This window comes from Colletes latitarsis, chromosome 11, assembly GCF_051014445.1.
Source record: "Colletes latitarsis isolate SP2378_abdomen chromosome 11, iyColLati1, whole genome shotgun sequence".
Lineage (NCBI taxonomy): Eukaryota > Metazoa > Arthropoda > Insecta > Hymenoptera > Colletidae > Colletes > Colletes latitarsis.
In genome coordinates this window covers 6,851,397-6,873,417 of record NC_135144.1, presented here as the reverse complement: position 1 = coordinate 6,873,417, position 22,021 = coordinate 6,851,397, and the positions used below count along the sequence as shown (strand labels likewise).

General features: G+C 33.6%; 1 protein-coding gene and 1 long non-coding RNA gene across 2 annotated transcripts in view; both read right to left on the bottom strand.

Annotated features, from left to right (window-relative positions):
• LOC143347559 (uncharacterized) overlaps positions 1-18,691 on the bottom strand; it is a 220,404-nt gene extending 201,713 nt beyond the window's left edge. The window contains exons 1-3 of the long non-coding RNA XR_013080618.1: positions 18,618-18,691; positions 18,368-18,471; positions 18,183-18,280 (exon numbers count right to left, since the gene is read on the bottom strand). This is a non-coding gene — a long non-coding RNA (uncharacterized LOC143347559). The remainder of the gene's footprint in view (positions 1-18,182; positions 18,281-18,367; positions 18,472-18,617) is intronic.
• Positions 18,692-20,252: 1,561 nt separating this feature from the next.
• On the bottom strand, positions 20,253-22,008 carry Alg3 (Alg3, alpha-1,3- mannosyltransferase). Its single transcript, XM_076776771.1, has one exon. The coding sequence runs from the start codon at positions 21,817-21,819 to the stop codon at positions 20,512-20,514; it is 1,308 nt and encodes a 435-aa protein (XP_076632886.1). The 5' UTR covers positions 21,820-22,008; the 3' UTR covers positions 20,253-20,511.
• Between the last annotated feature and the right edge of the window lie 13 nt (positions 22,009-22,021).

Genomic DNA, 22,021 nt, shown 5'->3' with positions numbered 1-22,021 from the left:
GCGTCACAAAGTCCGGATTTGAATCTAATCGAAAACTTATGGAGCGTACTGAATTCGAAAATCTGGTAAATAGAGAAATTTTTCAGCAAAGGGTGGTCACACTAAATATTGATTTTATATTCTTATATTATTATCTGTCTACTTATTTTTGTTCCTCGGTAATTAACCAACATTTTCGTTAAGCATACCGTATTTCAACACAAATGTAAATATTAATTTCAATTATACGTTAAATAATCTATGTACCATAAATGTATATTATATGTAAAACTTAAGTTCATAATAGTTATACTACTTTGTCTAAATTTAATTTATACTTATATCCTTTACCTTTCCACATAATTCTATCCGCAACTGTAAATCGAGAACTCAAATTTTGATCACGTTTCGAGAAATCTGTCCCACTGTGCGTCGAGGTGGCAATGGCGTCGTTTTCTAGCTACTCCACCCTCTTCTCCGTACTTTCTTCACTTGGTCCCTACGCGTTCCGAAGCATTAAACGGAACGGCACGAGTATTTCTGACTTGTGGTAGTTTAAGGCTATTTCAGTAACGAAACGTCAACTCCTTCGACCCGTTCCCCCATTTCTACCTCTGCCCCCTGTCGCTCTTTACCGCTTTGTTTCTTGTTTTTCTTTCCCGTCCGCAGAAAATATTTTTCTTTTGACAGTTAAAAGCGCAGGACACCGACACCGCGATCGTTCTCCGCTAACTATCTTCTTCGCGCTTGTCATTGACCCACGACTAATTCGAGGCCACGAAAATAAATTCACGACATAGCGGGAGGGGGGAGGGGACAAAGAAACGCGCACAACGTCGAACATGGTGGCGTCCTTTAGAAATAACATGCGCAATTTTAAAGGCGAGAAACTCGAAGCTCTTTGTAACGTTTGTCGCGAGGAAACACGTTGATTCTTTAACTTGATTTATCGTATAGTATATTGTCTTCTTAACATGTAAACGGAAATCGATCCTTTTTTTGTAGAAAGCATTTCTATTCGATACTATATTTTTCACTCCAACTTAGAACTTTCTTTCATCTTTCGAACATATTTCTGCTTTTCAGTTCCGTTAGTGCTGTTTAATAGTCTCTGAGCAAATCAGATGTTGCAAAAGTATTTACAGTTTTAGTGCAAAATTCCTTTGATGACTAAAAAGGATTATCCATCAAGTCCTTTCGAAATAACACGCAATTTTAAAGTCGAGAAACTCGAAGCTCCTTGTAACGTTTGTCGCGAGGAAACACGTTGATTCTTTAACTTGATTTATCATATAGTAGGTTGTCTTCTTAACAAGTAAACAGAAATCGATCCTTTTTTTGTAGAAAGCATTTCTATTCGATACTGTATTTTTCGCTCCAACTTAGAACTTTCTTCCATCTTTCGAACATATTTCTGCTTTTCAGTTCCGTTAGTGCTGTTTAATAGTCTCTGAGCAAATCAGATGTTGCAAAAGAATTTACAGTTTTAGTGCAAAATTCCTTTGATGACTAAAAAGGAGTATCCATCGAGTCCTTTCGAAATAACATGCGCAATTTTAAAGTCGAGAAACTCGAAGCTCTTCGTAACGTTTGTTGCGAGGAAACACGTTGATTCTTTAACTTGATTTCTCATATAGTAAGTTGTCTTCTTAACAAGTAAACAGAAATCAATCCCTTTTTTGTAGAAAGCATTTCTATTTGATACTGAATTTTTCGCTCCAACTTACAACTTCCTTCCATCTTTCGAACATATTTCTGCTTTTCAGTTCCGTTAGTGCTGTTTAATAGTCTCTGAGCAAATCAGATGCTGCAAAAGTATTTACAGTTTTAGTGCAAAATTCCTTTGATGACTAAAAAGGATTATCCATCAAGTCCTTTCGAAATAACATACGCAATTTTAAAGTCGAGAAACTCGAAGCTCCTTGTAACGTTTGTCGCGAAGAAACACGTTGATTCTTTAACTTGATTTATCATATAGTATATTGTCTTCTTAACATATAAACAAAAATCGATGCCTTTTTTGTAGAAAGCATTTCTATTCGATACTGTATTTTTCGCTCCAACTTACAACTTTCTTCCATCTTTCGAACATATTTCTGCTTTATAGTTCTGTTAGTGCTGTTTAATAGTCTCTGAACAAATCAGATGTTGCAAAAGAATTTCTAGATTTAATGTAAAATTCCTTTAATGACTCAACAGGTGTATCCATCAAGTCCTTTCGAAATAACATGCGCAATTTTAAAGTCGAGAAACTCGAAGCTCTTTGTAACGTTTGTCGCGAGGAAACACGTTGATTCTTTAACTTGATTTATCGTATAGTATATTGTCTTCTTAACATGTAAACAGAAATCGATCCTTTTTTTTGTAGAAAGCATTTCTATTCGATACTGTATTTTTCGCTACAATTTAGAACTTTCTTCCATCTTTCGAACATAATTCCACTTTATAGTTCCGTTAGTGCTGTTTAACTAGTTAACTGTGTCGCTCCGTGTTGAAAGTGCGAATTTCTGTGTCACGAAAATCGATCGATGACGAGTATAGTCGTCAAGCACAGAGTAAGTGTCGCTGTTAAAATATCGCATCAAAAAGATAGGTTTATTTTATAAAACTCGTCATGACAAAAAATCCTGACACTTCTCCATGACGAATGATTTCCATTCGATACTGTATTTTTCGCTCCAACTTACAACTTTCTTCCATCTTTCGAACATAATTCCACTTTATAGTTCCGTTAGTGCTGTTTAATAGTCTCTGAGCAAATCAGATGTTGCAAAAGAATTTACAGTTTTAGTGCAAAATTCCTTTGATGACTAAAAAGGAGTATCCATCAAGTCCTTTCGAAATAACATGCGCAATTTTAAAGTCGAGAAACTCGAAGCTCCTTGTAACGTTTGTCGCGAGGAAACACGTTGATTCTTTAACTTGATTTATCATATAGTAGGTTGTCTTCTTAACATGTAAACAGAAATCAATCCCTCTTTTGTAGAAAGCATTTCTATTCGATACTGTATTTTTCGCTCCAACTTACAACTTTCTTCCATCTTTCGAACATAATTCTGCTTTATAGTTCCATTAGTGCTGTTTAACTAAGTTAACTGTGTCGCTCCGTGTTGAAAGTGCGAATTTCTGTGTCACGAAAATCGATCGATGACGAGTATAGTCGTCAAGCACAGAGTAAGTGTCGCTGTTAAAATATCGCATCAAAAAGATAGGTTTATTTTATAAAACTCGTCATGACAAAAAATCCTGGCATTTCTCCATGACGAGTATACTCGTCAAAAACAGTTAACTGGTTAATAGTCTCTGAGCAAATCAGATGTTGCAAAAGTATTAACAGTTTTAGTGTAAAGTTCCTTTGATGACTCAAAAGGTGTATCCATCAAGTCTTACAAAGTCTAATAACAAAGGTATAATGTATATCGGTATTTTTGTATTATTTTAGTATTTTGTAGTCTATTTTAGCTGTATAAGTTTGTAAAAAAGAGCATCGCCCGTTAAAATATATTATTCAATAACACTAACAATAGCAATTGCAATGACAATAACAATAACAATAATAACGACGAGTAAAAAAAAACAAATTATTTCTGACACGCGATGTTAGCCGGGAACTTACCAATCCTGAATTTGTCCGCTTGCAACGTACAAGGGAAACATTTGGCCATCTTCGTGGTCACGAAATGCCGTCTTCCTCGGAACATCGTGGATTAAGATACGAAAACCACACGGGCAATAGTCTGGAGCGTGCTGTAAAAGTGGAAATGAAATTGTACCCCGAACGTACGGCAACCATTGTAATCCGGCCTTAAATAGAAATGCATCGCGAAGGGCGAGCGCTCGCGTCGACGAGTGGAAATTTAATATTGTATACGTACATCGAACAAGACTTAACGCGGTCATGATGAATCGTAAGCACGCGAGGCGTTGTTCAACATCGCACAATAATCTGTTGGCTGTCGGAGGGGATAGCATTCTACGGCGACGACTCAATACACGGGACACAACTGATCGCGGCCGACCGCGAAATTAGATGTAGCGCTAATTGCGAATATCGTATCCGAGTTACAACGTGCAATCTCGCGAATATTAATGCACACCTATCGATCGACGCGATCGTCGATAATTCATTAACCCTTTGACGATCATGCGATTGTTTTCTACGTAAAATATGCAACGACGTACATAACAGAAACTCTACAACTCTGAGGCAATTAATGGAGTATTGCTGTCTAGGCTGTCATATCTTCGGCCTTATTTTGTGATTTTTTTTTTAACGACAGGTAGGTTGTTTTGTAGTGACATTTTGCAGATATATTTATTCGTCTTATAGGTATGTATAATATTTTTTTCATAAGAAAATATTAAAAATTGCGAGAGTTATAGCTTCTTGTTTTAGAAAACGCATTTAAACTGGCTTACATGATATTTCAAGATCTAGCAAACCGATTGACTTCAAAGGAGAGAATATTCAGCAGACGCGCCTTTATAGCTGGAATTAGAGATTTAAAAAAATATTGAGTTTTACTATTTTTTTCGATACGCTAAGGACAAACGAACGATTAACAAATAGAAATTCGAAATTTGAAGCGTCGCCATTTCTTTATTTATCAGGATTTTTACTTCTCCTTAGTTCCTGCTATAACTACAACCTTCCTTATGAATATACTTTAACCCCCTCTGTTTCAAATTATCTGGAATCCTGGAAGCCATTGGAGCACCTTCTCCAAAAGAGCCATTAAATAAGAAGTTACAATTCCCACGATTTTTAATATTTTTCCATGAAAAAAATATTGTACATGCTTAGAAGATGAATAAATGTATCTACAAAGTCTCAGTACAAAACAGCCTACCTGTCATTAGAAAAAAATTCGTGCCAAAATCGAAATCAATTCTGAATCGAACATATTTACTCACAATATTAATAAATGTCGTAGATCTAATTAATTACATTTTCTTCTTCTCATTGTTTGCCTTTCTTTCGCCACTGTGTTTTAATTTTTCATTTCTACGGCGATATTTATTTTCTTTTTAACGCTGCTCGTTCTTATTCGATCTCTCCTAATTGAACATTCGTTGCTTAATGGAGTATTGCTGTCTAGGCTGTCATATCTTCGGCCTTATTTTGTGATTTTTTTTTTAACGATAGGTAGGTTGTTTTGTAGTGACATTTTGCAGATATATTTATTCGTCTTATAGATATGTACAGTATTTTTTTCATCAAAAAATATTACAAATTGCGAGAGTTATAGCTCCTTGTTTAAAAAAACGCATTTAAACTGGCTTACATGATATTTCAAGATCTAGCAGACCGATCGACTTCAAATTTGGAGAGAATATCCAGCAGACACGTCTTTATCGCTCGAAATAGAGATTTAAAAAAATATTGAGTTTTACTATTTTTTTCGATACGCTAAGGACAAAAGAACGATTAACAAATAGAAATTCGAAACTTGAGGCGTTGCCATTTCTTTATTTATCAGGATTTTGACTTCTCCCTAGTTCCTACTATAACTACAACCTTCCTTATGAAGATACTTTAACCCCCTCTGTTTCAAATTATCTGGAATCCTGGAAGCCATTGGAGCACCTTTTCCAAAAGAGCCATTAAATAAGAAGTTATAATTCCCACGATTTTTAATATTTTTCCATGAAAAAAATATTGTACGTGCTTATAAAATGAGTAAATATATCTACAAAGTCTCAGTACAAAACAGCCTATCTATCATTAAAAAAAAAATCACAAAAAGGGCCGTGAAATTGACAGTCTAGACAGCAATACCTCCTTAAAGGAGGAAACCACTGTGACGGATTGCAAAAATTGAAGTTTTTTTTTAACTCTTTTCAATGCTTGGGGTTTTAACGCTAGATTTATGGAAGCAGTCAATTTGACGGATGTCAGATTCCATATTTAAAATTGCAGAACGCGTAAATATTATTTTTTAACAACTTACGTTGAATTTGTTTGATGCAATGGCATGAATAAATATTCTAATTAAAAGAAAAATCGTATTTTAAGGTAATCGTCAACATGAAAGGTATCAATAAATATACGTGCGATCAATGCCCCTAAATCTAGTGTTAAGAATGACAAAATATTAAAGTAAAATTCGCAAAAATAACAAAGTTACAGGAGATTTAGTAGATGTAGAAAATATAATATGCGTAAGGCTTGAAATTAACTGCTCTTTACTTCGGGGCATTCGTTTGAAACTCTTTCATTATTTCTGCTGTGGTTAAATTTTCATGTAAATAGGGGAGTATTTGAATCGAGATAATTATGTGAACCAAGGGTATTTAGTCTGGAGTAAGAAGTAGCGTGAATAAAATGTACCGATACATGACTAAAGGGGAGACTCTCATCTCAGTGCTTAAAATAAAGCTAATCTTTACTTATTATAGATAGAACAAAAATTTATTTACGTTTAATCATCTATACAGGGTGTTCTGCCACCCCTGGGAAAAATTTTAATGGGAGATTCTGGAGGCCAAAATAGAACGAAAATCAAGAATACTAATTTGTTGATTGAAGCTTCGTTAAAAAGTTATTAACGTTTAAAGTTCCGCCCGTACTGAATTTTTTTCCCGAAAATGCGCAGGATTTCGGGGGTACGTCTATTCACCAAAAATGATTATAATTGACCCCCGCAACCGAACATAATTTTTCCAGAACGATTTGAAATTTTTTTTTTTCGCCGAAAAATTTAGGCACCTACCCCCCGTCGATTTTTCTTAAAAATTCGTTTTTCATTTTTGATAATTTTATTTGACGCCCTACAGAAAAGTTGTCTAATACTTTTTTGTAGGTACCCATGAGCTCTACTTCGGAAAAAAGTTTCATTGAAATATATTCACAATTGTAGGAGTTATGGCTGTTAGAAAATTGGACCATTTTTATGGGGTTTTTCTCATTTTGCGGGGTCAAGGACCAACTTTTCGAATATTTTTAGAATTTTTACATATTCTACACTAAAATACGCGTAGTTCGCTTTTTTAAACATTAAAATCGTCCAATCCGTTCAGAAGTTATGACGTTTTAAAGATTCGCATGAAAATTCGGTCAGACATTTCTGGCCAGAAATTATATTTTCGGTAAGGAATTTTTTTCTCGTAACTGAGTAGGATTTCGGGGGTATGTCTGTTGACCAAAAATGCTTGCAATTGACCCCTGCAAACGAAAATAATTTTTTCAGAACGATTTGAAATTTTTCTTTTTTAGGCATCTACCCCCTGTCGATTTTTCTTAAAAATTTGTTTACATTTTTAATAAATTTATTTAACGCTCTACAAAAAAGTTGTCTAATACTTTTTTGTAGGTACCCATGAGCTCTACTTCAAAATAAAGTTTCATTAAAATGTATTCACTATTGTAGGTGTTATGGTCGTTTGAATATTGCGTTTTTTAATCTGTTGCATAGTCAATTCACGTGTATTTACGCACACACTACAGCTGCTGCTTATCAATACTAATTCAGTGAATAGTTTCTCAACTGACCGCCATCCATGAGAAGAGGACGCTAAAGTCACCTCCGAATTTTCAGGTCGGTATGGCAGTCAAATTGATCCACGAAAATCCATAAAGTAAAAGGTCTACTCGTATACCTTGTCTGTGGTTCAATCACCAATTAAGTATTATTTACACCACTGATTCAATAATAGGTTGCGTTCTAACGAACCGAAATACTGACCACGTAAAAAATCAGCTGTTTCGCAGCGCACTCTGTTGGTTTAAAAACAATGAATCTAAGAGTCATATTTAACCCGATCATTGGCGTCGGTAAAGTCAGCAAACTGACGAATTTTGCGATATTGCAGCTATTTTATGTTTTCCTTTGTCTTGAAATTGAAAACAATGAAAAACATAGATAAAATACAATACAGATTCCAGGCTAACGTTTAATCTCTTAATGATTAATGTCACGTTTTTCTTTTATTGCTGTACGAAGCATCCGTTTTTCGATATTTCATAAATACTAAATTCTCGATCGATAATGCGGTTCATAAGCAAGTCGATCGATAAAAATACTTTAATGTTACCATGCAAACATATAATGTGTAAATATGTTAACTTTCAATCTTTTCGATCAATGTTTTTCATATAACATTCTCTCGATGTAATAGCAGACAAATTTTTTGCATTTACTTGCGATATTGACTTTGATAGATGGACTCAATATTTTGTTTCTCAGAATCACATTTCTTAAACGTAACATACCATGTAACGGCCATTTAAACCTATAATTTGTTCTACAATATTCTCTAAAGTTATTACTTTTAATCCGTACGAGTGCTAACACACGAATTTTATATGATTCTGAGTCGATAACATTGGATTTAGCGCTGCAATGGTAAGAAGTACGATCTCTGATGCTCGTACGCGATACAGGTATAGATGAAACACATAATAGACGTTGTATTTAATGCTTTTTTCGTAACACACTAATTAGAAGCAATTCTATCAAAATTACAAAAACCTCTGGCTGATTGGATTACAATTTCCCATATATTGAATTTTCAGACGATTCAAGAGATAAATAGAATTTCCTGTTAAGGACGACGTTTATGGAGACGCCTGGCCAAATTTAATTCCAGAAGCATTATCGAAACTATTATCGAAAGCCTTTGACGGGTACGTAACACATCGCTATAGATATCGGTTGTACAAACAATCTTAGGTGCACATGCAGTGAGGCTTTGTGATCCGAGGTAGAGTTAATACGCGTGCAGGTGCGCCAGCAAACCAACCATAAACGAACACTTATATACCGAATCAAACAGTACATGTGCATGAAACACGAGTACGGAAAGCGATTTGCATCATTTAGAAATGAACGTTTTCAACCATGCGAAACAATTAAATTCTGCGTGGTGAAGACACAGACGAGATATAGGGTAGACAAATAGAAGGCGGCACACTAACTGAAATATCCACATGGTAATAAATCAGAGGCGCAAGCGAGGTATTGAAACATTAAAATCCTCCAATCCGTTCAGAAGTTATAATGTTTTAAACATACGCATTTTCAAGGAAACATTTCTGGCCTCACATTAAATTTTCGATAAAGAATTTTTTTCTCGAAAGTGCGTAGAATTTTGGGATATGTCTATTAACCAAAAATGCTTATAATTGACCCTTGTAACTAAATATAATTTTTTTAGTATGATTTGAAATTTTTTAATTTCGTCTAAAAATGTCAGTATCTACTCGAATTTTTTTCTCGAAAATGGGAAGGATTTCAAGAGTATGTCTATCCATCAAAAATGATTGTAATTGACGCCCTGCAACCAAAAATAATTTTTCCAGAACGATTTGAAATTTTTTAATTTGTTTGACTTTGTCCACCTACTTTAATTTCTTTCTCGGTAGTGTGCAGGATTTCGAGGGTATGTGTATTGACCAAGAATGATTCTAATTGACCCCTGCAACCGAAAATAATTTTTTCTAAACGATTTGAAACTTTTCAATTTCGCCCATAAATTTCACCACTTACTCGAATTTTTTTCTCAAAAGTGCGTAGGAATTCGAGGATATGTATATTCACCAAAAATGATTGTAATTGACCCCTACAACCGAAAATAATTTTTTCAGAGTGATTTGAAACTTTTCAATTTTGCTGAAAGATTTGGGCACCTACCCCCTTGTCGATTTTTCTTGAAAATTCGTTTTCCATTTTTAGTAATTTTATTCGACGCCCTACAGAAATGTTGTTTAATACTTTTTTGTAGGTACCCATGGGCTCTAGTTCAGAAAAAAGTTTCATTGAAATATATTCACTATTGTATGAGTTATGGCTGTTTGTCTTAAGCTTCGACGACCATTGAATGTATCTACGTATGTGCCAAGTAATTGTTCACCAACTATTCACCGCTGTTTCGCCAAACGAAATATGTGATCGGCCGTGCAGTTGGTCTAAAAGATCTAATCGCTTTCCTTTGGTAACTCGATTGAAGGAAAATATTTCTTCGCTGGAAGGTGTGGAGTATCCATTTTCTGCGGAAACGCACACTTTCCAACGGAAGTCATCCTTATATCAGATACTCTCTCTTTGTCAAACTAACATCTATTGGCTATTTTAACAACAAGGAGAGAGTATTTAGAAGAAAAACTTGATAGAGAGATCAACTGCATGAACGAACCCTGACCATTACAATACCAATATGTATTCTGATATTGATTGATCCTACTTAAATGGACGATTGTATTTGGATAGTGCCTAATAAGACACTGAAGAACGAAATGTGGAACTGCACTTATAAATTCCACTTAGTAGAATACCAATATGCACTCTGATATTGATTGATCCTACTTAAATGGATGATTGTATTTGGATAATGCCTAATAAGACAATGAAAAACGAAATATGCAACTGCACTTATGAACCCAACTTAGAAAAATACCAATATGTACCTTAATACTAATCATTCCCACTTAAATGTACGCTTAGATTCGGTAATATCGAATACTACGCCGTATATTTGCTTAATTATCTTATCATCGATGTACATTTATACTTATACTCTACAGCAATCTGTAGAAACATAAAGAAATATGATAAAATATTTTCTTCTTGGTGTTCTTGGTGATCTTGGTGTTCTTAGTGTTCTTGATGTTCTTTATAACTCATTTAAAACAACGAAATATGAAAAGATATTCTCTTCTTGATGCATTTGTGAATCCTACGTTGCTTTCTTAAAACATAAACTCAGACAATAAATAGAATTGTATGAAATATTTTCCTAAGAACGATCAAGTTCGACTCCATTTACTATTTCCAATTTCATTCTTCAATGATTATATATCCTGTAACAAGAACTAGTTCAAAGGATTAGTTGCTGAAATAAAAATGTATTAATGGACACAGAAAAAAATAATTATATACCGTCAAAATAGACTCATGGTCATCGATCATAGTAATATCAATATTATAAAATTAATATTTGAACTAAAGCTTCCACGAGTAAAAATTGATATTAAAAAGTTTAAAAACATAAATATTACGTAATTGAAATTGAATGAAATGTTAAATTCGTCTCAGTGTTAAGATAAATACCAAGTAGATTAAAAATTATATTCATTTGTTACTGTAGATTTTATTTTTCGTTTCCTTTATGAAATAAAAAATTTTTCACGACGTATACATTGGAACAATTATATTTTACAATAAAAAACAATAACAAACAAAAATGTCGATTTTACGCGAAAATTAACTCTCAATATGAAATATCGAATTGCAATTTCCATACCCTTCTGATGCAAGTATTCGATTTTCCATCAATTAAAACAATGATCGCGAACAAACTTTGATTTATGCAAAGGATACAAAATATTTATAAAAAATCCACTATTTATAAATAACAATTCGGTTGCAAAGGTTATTATATTCCGTAAAAATTACCAACTCTAATAATGAACGATTATTCATAAAAATTACAGGTTTTAACACGTTATGAAAAAGGAAATAATTGTTCTATCTACACCAGTACTTTCAAGCAGTATTTTCATAGACAAATATATAAAGAAAAGATATATTTCACGTAGTTACGGTAAATTTTCCACTCATAAATTCAAAAAACAACCCAAGAATGGATTTCTTTCGCAACGCTAATTTATAAAATAAAAAAGTATACGCGAGTGGTGCTTATTATTCGTAAAATAAACCACACAGGGTTACTTTATTAATTAAATTGCGTGCACCCCTATTCAATCATATACAACGCTAATTTTAATAATGATGTTGAGCTATTCAAGGCTTTGTAGAATCCTCGCTTGCTTCTTGATGATCCTAGTGCAGTGGCCAGCGTTTTGGCCAGCTTTTGGGCATTGCATCGCAACTCTAATTAATAAAAACGCGATAAGTCAAGATCGCAACGCTAATTTATAGTATAAAAATTCCAAACGCGATTTATAACAATAAAAGCAACCGCGAATCATGATTATTCGCAACACTACTCTAAAAAGTAAACGCGGAAAATAGTAATTCGCAACGCTAAAAGCATACCGATCAGGGCATTCGCAACGCTATTTTTGAATAACAATAAAAGCAATCGCGTATGGAATTCGCAACGTTAACCTGAAAAGGAAATGCGAAAAATAGTAATTCGCAACTCTACAAACAAACGCGATTATTGTGTATTCGCAACTCTATCTTTAATGGAAATATTATATTTATGTCTCGCAACTCTAATGCAAATCGCGTTTTGCCCAAAAATGCTGAATCAGGTACTGGCGTCTTCAGTGGTAGAAGCAAATACACATGCACAAGATAAATTAGCTACTGCAACTACTATTAACTACAGTGGCACATGTTGGGATGAAGTTAGATATTTTAAATGTCGCAACACTAAGGGGCAAATAACGCGATGAATCAAAATCGCAACGCTAATTTATAATATAAAAATTCCAAACGCGATTTATAACAATAAAAGCAACCGCGAGTGATGATTATTCGCAACACTATCCTGAAAAGTAAACACGAAAAATAGTAACTCGCAACTCTAAAAGCAATCACGTTTACCAATCATTCACAACGCTATTTTAAAAGTAAACTCAGGTTCCTAAATTTGCATAAAACAATCGCGAATCGTGTTTATTCGCAACACTGGCATATCAACGCGATAAATATTTATTAGCAACCCTACGAGCAAACGCGAACATTGTATTATTATTCGCAACTCTAACTTTAATCAGGGGCTAATAGTACATGTAAATACACATGTACTGGCCACGAAATAAACTAACTACTACTATTACTACAGTTAAGGTTGAATTTGGGCATTGAAAATGTCGCAACGCTAAATAAAAAATCGCACGATAAATCAAGATCGCAACGCTAATTTATAATATGAAAATTTCAAACGCGGTTGATATCCATTATATGTACAAAAGAGTAAAAAAGCAATCGTGAATAGTAATTATTCGTAATGCTACCCTGAAAAGCAAACGCGAAAAATAGTAATTCGCAACTCTACAAGTAATCGCGTTTACTGATCATTCGCAACGCTATTTTTAAAGCAAACATTCAGTACCTAAGTTTGCATAAAACCAATCGCGTATCGTGTCAAATCGCAACACTACCCTAAAAAGAAAACGCGAAAAATAGTAATTCGCAACACTGAAAGCAAACGCGATTATTGCATATTCGCAACTCTATGTATATCAAAACCGCGAATTGCCCTGATGGTTGGCATGTATGGTGCAATCATGTACAAAGTACATGCATACGTGAGACATCCAACAGAATACAGGGGAGGGATGGCTGGCATGTATGGTGCAATCATGTAATACAAAGTACATGCATACGTGAGCCAGCCAGAAAATAAACTAACTACAAAACTACAGGCGAGAAAAGTGACAAAGTAGTAACAGGAATGACCTTCCATCCTCATCCGAAGATGAAGATGAACAGCCATTTGTTGTAGCCCACTCTTGAAACAGTTTGTCAGGGCCTCTTCAGCTCATTGAGAGCCTTTTCTTTCTTCGGCGATCCTGCCGAAGCCTGAAACTTACTTAAGACTGGGCTCGAGATTTTGTGCAATACGTAGTCTTCCAACAATATACGAATTGTTGAAAGAGCATACGTGATGAATCTCGAGCGGGACGAACGTTTCGTAAGGGACCTAATCACGACCGCGAACGCGTAAGAGCGACTTTAAGAGTCGCGCGATTCGAGGAGCCGAAAATAAAGCCAAAACAAACAGCATGCACCGTTTGAATCAGTAAGATTTTTACTCTCAAAATCGTAACTACAGGAACAGAACTGCCACGCGAAAACGCGCCTACCCGAATTACTAATGTGGACAGTCCTGCCCTGACCTTACCTACTTAGATCTAGCACACACACACCAGAAAAAAGCTACCTACCTACCTAATCCTATATTTAAAAAATTGCAAAACTCATTCTCGCAAACAAACACTCCACGGTTCTCATTCTTAATGTCCGGGCGCGACCTAAACTAGAGAGGACTCCCCGGGGTTCCTCCGACACCCGAACATTGCAAACATTCACACTCTAAGATACGTACCAATTTCTGAAATCAGCTGACACGGACTAGTGACCATTGCGTATTTATATTATAGATAATATTTTAATGTAATATAAAATCTTTGTATTATTTAATATAAAATAAAATCTCTAATCAATTATGTTGTACTTGTTACTTTATTGTAGTATGAACTGCTACAATCATCGTGTATTAAAATGAATATGTAAACAATAATATCAGTAATTTGTTTGGTAAATTGGTAAATAGAAATTTAATGTTGTAATTTTTAGAATTGCAATGAATTATAGTAAATTGTTTAAACGACGTAATTCCGCAGCCTAACCACAAACACACACATGTGGAGATTACGTCGTGCACGAATCATTAGCCCAGTATCAGCCGCACACATATGATTTATTAGAAATTTTACAAACTAAATCATCGTGCCCCGTTGCATTCGCTCATGCAAATAGCACCTGGGCATGTGCATGAACTCAGGCAACGAGCACGGAAAGATTATACTGAAAATCCTGACTAGAAAAGTGATTAATTAAGTAAATGGTGCTAAACGGTATTTAATTAATTTTTAGTAAAAATGACTCGACCTTTTTATATGTAATATATCAACAATAAAATACGTTAATATTGAAAAATATTTATTATTTCATGATTGAAATTTAATTATTTAAAATGAAAGACTTTACTTAAAACTTCATGATAAAATAATTTACTTTTAAAATTGAAGTACATTATTGAAATAAATTTATTAATTATTATTCAAAATATTTAATTATCCTTGGTCGATTCTGCCATCAAAGTAAATTTTTTAAAAGATGAAACTAATATACATGTTACTTTGACTTGAAAATCGACCAATCGCGAAACGTCTTCTTGCACGTGAAATACATCATATGATGTATTAATTAAGTAAACGATCAATTAATGTAAAAATTATTGTATAATGGTATTGTATCTATATTAATTGATATTCATATACTACTCGATCATATGATTAATATAATGTTTTCACATTATATCAATTTATATTCTACTTAATCATATAATTTATGTAGTGTTAATGAAAAGATTTTGCATATTTTATAAAAATTATTTATCACATTGAGAAACATTTATTTGTTACATTAAAAAACGCGTGTGCAAGAAGACCCTAGCCTGCACTAAAAAAATATAACAATAGATGTTACTACTCGCAGGTATGAAAAATACCCGCGGTCACTAAACTCGCCAAAAATATTAAGTATACAACTGGTCACCCGTGTTGATTCGGATCTTTCATCCTACAACATGGTTGGGGACCAGAGGAACATAAATGCATGCGACTCACTCAATCGTAGAATGTAAATGCCCGAATGACAACGTTGACCACTTGAAGTCATCAGCAAAGTTAGCGTGGTTCTGCTGGTTTCCAGGATGAGGCTGTAAGAAGAATGTAAGAAAACTATTATTAAAACTGTAGAGATTTTTAATTAAAAATTTGAAAGTATAAATTTATACTTACATTATTCGCTCGTAGAGCACCGCCTAATAGTCTTCTTCAGTGATGCACTGACTCTAATACCGGTAACGAGAAGCTTTAATGTAAGAAAGATAGCGGTCGGGCGTTTTAATAAAATTGACACGGGGTAGATTTTCTAAAACTGTATTTTGTGACTGCTCGCGACAAAAGTCAATACAACTCTCTACCCTGACAGAAAACCAGGGTCGTGAGGGCACCCTTGACAGTACGACCCTCTTTTTTCCAAGTATCCTGGCCGATCCTCCTTTAAGAGGGGGAAACGCGCCAAGGAGAAGCACATGGTTTCTAACATTAATTTCAAAGGAAAAATGTAATAGTTTAAGTAAGATATGTGTTTATTGTGAAAGTTTATTAAGCTAGATTACCGCGACCGAAGATTTATATCGGCGAACAAATGATTCTATTCTCGCGGTTCATAAAACAAGAAGAGCCACGATGCTCTGGAAGTAATTTAAAATTACGTAGGAAACACTGCTTCTATTCTCGCGTTTGCCTAACACTGTAAACGACAACGTGGGGTCACTTTGCCCCGAGAAACAAACTTGTTGTTACGCACGATCAATGAATCTACCGGCCGCATTGCGCGCGGCCAACAAATTTCCTGGAAAGAAAAAGCTGAAAAGAGAGGGACAAGAGAGAAGAAATACAACAAGCACACGTGTGCTTATCCTATCAGTTTTCTTTTTTCTTCTTCTTACTTACAATTAGTACTATTGTATACATAGTTTGCCACGTAAAAGTTCAATGCCACAAAAGCGAAATATTCTCAATCAATGTAAATTTCAACGATAAAATATTATCTACGAAAATAATTACGTACAAATAATTATTCAATTTATAAATATTATATCACCAAGTTTCATACTTAGAGTTGTAAGCATGATTATGTTTACTTTATGGAATCTTAGAATATCCCGTAATTTTTATAAATATTCCGAAATTTGCAAAAATTAAAGTTTGTTAGTTATTTATGCTTGAATAGCATATTTCAACTCTGCAGCTACTACGTTTCCTGAAACTTATATCGAAATACAGGGTGCTCGGCCACCGTTCGTGTAACGTTGTTCGTTCATGTAACTAACACCATTTCCTTCGATAATACCTTGAATAAAAATAAAACGTAGACTTTCGTGTTTAAATATTATTAAAAATAAAGATTCATGTATAAAATTAATTGATGGAACAAGTCAAATATTTTGTAATTCCTACAATGTTGTGCATACTTTTCTTGCACCTAGTTTATATACAATATTACATATTGTATCTTTATATGTATATTCCTCTGTAACTATCTTTTATTCTTTATAACTCGATTTATCCAAACATACAGGGTGTTCGGCCAACCCCGGGAAACATTTTAATGAGGGATTCTAGAGGCCAAAATAAGACGAAAATCAAGAATACCAATTTGTTGATGAAGGCTTCGTTAAAAAGTTATTAACAATTAAATTCAAAAATTTCAAATCGTTCTGGAAAAATTATTTTCGATTGCGAGGGTCAATTACAATCATTTTTGGTGAATACACATACTTCCGAAATCTTACTCACTTTCGAGAAAAAAATTCGAGTAAATGCTGAAAGTTTTGGGTGAAAAAAAAGACTTTCGAATCGTCTTGGAAAAATTATTTATAGTTGCAGGGGTCAATTGCAAGCATTTTTGATCAACAGACATATCCCCGAAATCCTACTCAGTTTCGAGAAAAAAATTCCTTACCGAAAATATAATTTCTGGCCAGAAATGTCTGCCCGAATTTTCATGCGAATCTTTAAAACGTCATAACTTCTGAACGGATTGGACGATTTTAATGTTTAAAAAAGCAAATTACGCGTATTTTGATTGAGAATATGTACAAATTCTAAAAATATTCGAAAAGTTGGTCTTTGACCCCGCAAAATAAGAAAAACCCCATAAAAATGGTCCAATCTTCAAACAGCCATAACTCCTACGATAGTGAATATATTTCAATGAAACTTTTTTCTGAAGTAGAGCTCATGGGTACCTACAAAAAAGTATTAGACAACTTTTCTGTAGGGCGTCAAACAAAATTACTAAAAATGAAAAAGGAATTTTTAAGAAAATCGACAGAGGATAGGTGCTTAAATTTTTCGGCGAAAAAAAAAATTTTTAATTAATTCTGAAAAAATTATTTTCGGTTGCGGGGGTCAATTACAATCATTTTTGGTGAACAGACATACCCCCGAAATCTTGCGCATTTTCGAGAAAAGAAATTTAATACGGACGAAACTTTAAATGTTAATAACTTTTTAACGAGGCCTCTAGAATCCCCCATTAAAATTTTTCCCAGGTGTAGCCGAACACCCTGTATATATGCAAATTGCAATTACAATTCATAAAGAAAGAAATATAAACAATCAATAAAATAAATATCACTTGGAAATATTTAATCGCGATCAGAATACAGTTAAATATAAACTATTCCAATTTATCGTTGATATCTACCGACGCCATTTCTGTATACTTCGATATATGTATATCGAAGTGGATAAAAAGTTTATTAACGATTTTCAATTTTATCTTAACAATGGCCGATTACAAAATTATGATAATGCTTGCAACGAATGATTTAATAAAGAAATAAAAATATATAAATAAATATTAATATAAAAATATATGTACAAATATTAATATGCCCGTTAATTTTTGTTATAATTGTTTAAACGTTACCAATATTCCCTCCAAAATTTGTCGAGTTGCCTGCCATCTGTTATGGTGTCGTTTACGCGCCAATAAAACTTTCCATGGCGTCGAATTTCAATCAGGCACTGCATCAGAAATAAAATACAAATTAAATCATAATTAAACAATAATTGATAATAATGGGGAAATATCAAAAAGTTAGAAATACGTACTTCGTTGGTCGCAAAACGCCGTCACGTCTTGACATGTTTCAACACGTCTTATCGTTTCCTCTATTTCGAAAGGGAATCTCTTGATTTCGAATTCCAATAAGAGACTGTAACAAAAACGAAATAAAGATCCATTAAAGTACATAAACGATTATTATAATTAAGTAATGATTAAATCGAAACCGTATTGCAAGTGATCGTAATTAAAACGCGAGTATAATAATGGAAAGATCAACAGGTTAGAATTACACACCTCGGTCGCGAAACGCCGATACGTCTTGACACGTCTTGCTAGGTTAATTTTCGAAGTACGAATGATGGCCCTTCGGTTGTGCTCGGTAACGCTCGCAAATTAGATGGCGGGGCGGGGGAAGGACCGATATCTCGCGAAACTTGTATTACGAACCTGAGGAATGCCTTAAGCAGAAACCGTGGATACAAAACAAATGAACGAAGACTTATTAGAACAACGTAAATACCTTGACTTTAGAATCATATTGGATGGCGATATAATGTACAAATTAAATATAACTTACACTTTTGACGACTTATAGTAGCAGATGATAACATTATTGAATTTGTTAACATTATTCACTTCGATGATTACATGCAAATTATTTACAACTTTAACTAGTCAAAGAATCGCGAATAATTCGATCTTCTCAACTCATATGCATTTACATACAACTAGCTGTTTGCTCATCACACTAATTCAGTGAGTTTCTCAATTGACCGCCATCCATAAAAAGAGGACGCTAAAATCGCCTCTCAATTTTTAGGTCGGTATGGCAGTTACCTTATGGACTTTCGTGGCCCAATCTGACTGCCACACCGACCTGAAAATTCGGAAGTGATTTTAGCGTCCTCTTCTCATGGATGGCGGTCAGTTGAGAAACTATTCACCGAATTAGTATTAATAGGCAGCAGCTGTAGTGTGTGCGTAAATACACGTGAATTGACTATGCAACAGATTAAAAAACGCAATATTCAAACGACCATAACACCTACAATAGTGAATACATTTTAATGAAACTTTATTTTGAAGTAGAGCTCATGGGTACCTACAAAAAAATATTAGACAACATTTCCGTACAATGTCAAATAAATTTATTAAAAATCAAAAACGAATTTTTAAGATAAATCAACAGGTGTCAAATTTTCCGACGAAAAAAAATTTTCATATCGTTCTGAAAAAATTATTGTCAGGGATCAATTACAATCATTTTTGGTGAAGAGACATACCTCCGAATTCCTGTGCAATTTCGAGAAAAAAATTCTTTACCGAAAATACATATAATGTATGGTCAGGAATGTTTTTGTAATTTCATTTTCTGTCTCACTTCCTCATGTGTTCATTTGTGTAACCTGTTGGTAATGTTGTAAGTGACACGAAAATGGTAATGGGGCTCTAGAGCACCAAAAAAATGGACCGAAAAAATTAATTGTATTAAGGTCTACTCGTATACCTCGTCTGTGGTAGTAGTAACACCAAGCTTATGGCTGCGAATTTAGAATATGTATTAAACAACCCTATAAATAACTTTTCACCGAGTTTCCTAATAAAAAATGGTTCCTGAAGTGCTTTTAATTACATAAGTAAAGTTTTATAATAAGGAGGAGAATAACAATTATAACTAATTTTAGTCATTGATCATATTTTGCACACATAATTCCGTTTTATTCGTAAAAATATCATCACTTTTCAGAACAGATAAATAAATTTCAAGTAAAAACACGCTTATTGATTTCGAATTAATATACTATAAATACAAAATGATAATTTTATATATCATTAACTTATTTATTATGTAAAACTGAATTTTTTTAGTTATTAATAACGAAATATGATTATTAACATAGACACTAATGATAAACATATAATGATTATTTCATGTTTCAAATATAGGTATATTTACATTAATAATTACAATGTTAATATTCTGTATATAACAATATAATTTTATTTAACATTCACAATAAAGTTTTGATATTCTCAATACCTCTTTGACGAAATAAAAAATGGCTCTGTAAGGTATAAATTAGAGGTAATTCTAGTAAAACACTCCAGTTATACATTTGATTATAAAATTAAACAGATACACATGTGGAAAGGTGAAAAGGAAAAACAGACACATGTACCAACATTTTCATTTCACTTTCTCATGGTTAAATTTGTTTTTAGTAAGTCCAAATAACAGCATTAAATGGCATATATGTAATGAAACACTACTGAAAACAGTGCTTGGGTAAGTGTTCCAACATAATTCTATTATGCCTAAAATGGTCAACTTTATAGCAGTCTTATAATTCGTACACCAAGCAATATAAGGCAATGTGTGATAATACCATATATAGAATTGATAATGTAATGATCTACTAAATACAATACCAATAAAATTGGCAGCAAACATTGGAAGAATGAATAATTGACTTACGTTAGACATATCTAGTTCTAATTTCTTTTGTTGAGATTTGATGCCTTTTTCAATATGCTTCAAATCCCTGTATGATTTCATATACCTGATCCATGTTGGTACACAATAAAGTAGAGTGAGTATATGTAGTGATAATAATAATGCATGGAAATATGGATGAATGAAAACATGCTCTGGTAGGAATCTCCAATTTACAGTCCATTTGAATTCAAAAACTCTTCCAAAATTAAAAGCACCTTTAATGTATGTAAGTGCATTATGAAGTATAAAAGGTAAACCTAATATTAACTGAATTGAAGCACAGACGAACAAGTGAGCTATCGTTTTAAATAGTCCTAGATTATATAAATAAGCTATAAGAAGTGCAGGTGCAAATAATAGAATGTTCATTTTTACGGACACAGCAAAACTATAAAGAATACTTCCTAGATACCATCGATTATCCAAAAATGCATTAAGACTTGCAAATAATAATACCATTGCAATTGGGTCATTGAAAAGCCTCAAAGTAAATATAGAATGAATCCTATAAGATGTACAACACATAATGATCAAAACATAAGGTGGAACTTTTTTAGCTTTCGCATAAATTCGGAAAACTAATAAAAGTAGTATTATGTATAGAGCTGCAAAGAAGTACTGTGCTATCTTTATGTTTGTTCCATGTTCCGTGACGTAGTATAATATGGAAAATATATAAACAAATCCTGCAGGGTAGACTAATGGTCCAGTATCGCCTCTCAGTTTCGAATAGTCCAACGTTCCGTTCAAAAAGCCCTCGACTTCTTGCATATACGCTTTCCAGTCGATTTCTGTATACGGTACTCGTTCGATAACCAATATGTTTAAGATTATTTCCAAAACAATGAACACTTTCCCAATTAGGAGTAGTTTCCTTGGATCTGTGAATAAGGAAACAACTTTCCCCCAATCTAAGTAATTTTTGTACCAATTCTTAACATTTTTCTTTGATGATTTTAATGAATTAAGGTTAGATCGATTTTCTTTACGTGATGCCATATTGTTACACGTGCATTGCTTTGGATCACTATATCACTGTATATTTTTCTGTGTATAGTCACGTGTATACTTCTTATAGTAAGTTTTGCCTGCTGCCCACTTTTTGATGGTAAGCAACCAATCGCGAAATGCTATGTTAAACGTGAGTCATAGTACGTTAGGACCAATCAGGATACGCCAGCTGGGTTTCCGGGCTTTTGAC

Coding starts and splice junctions, on each gene's coding strand:
- Alg3 (XM_076776771.1), bottom strand. CDS start 21,819: ATGGCATCACGTAAAGAAAATCGATCTAACCTTAATTCATTAAAATCA.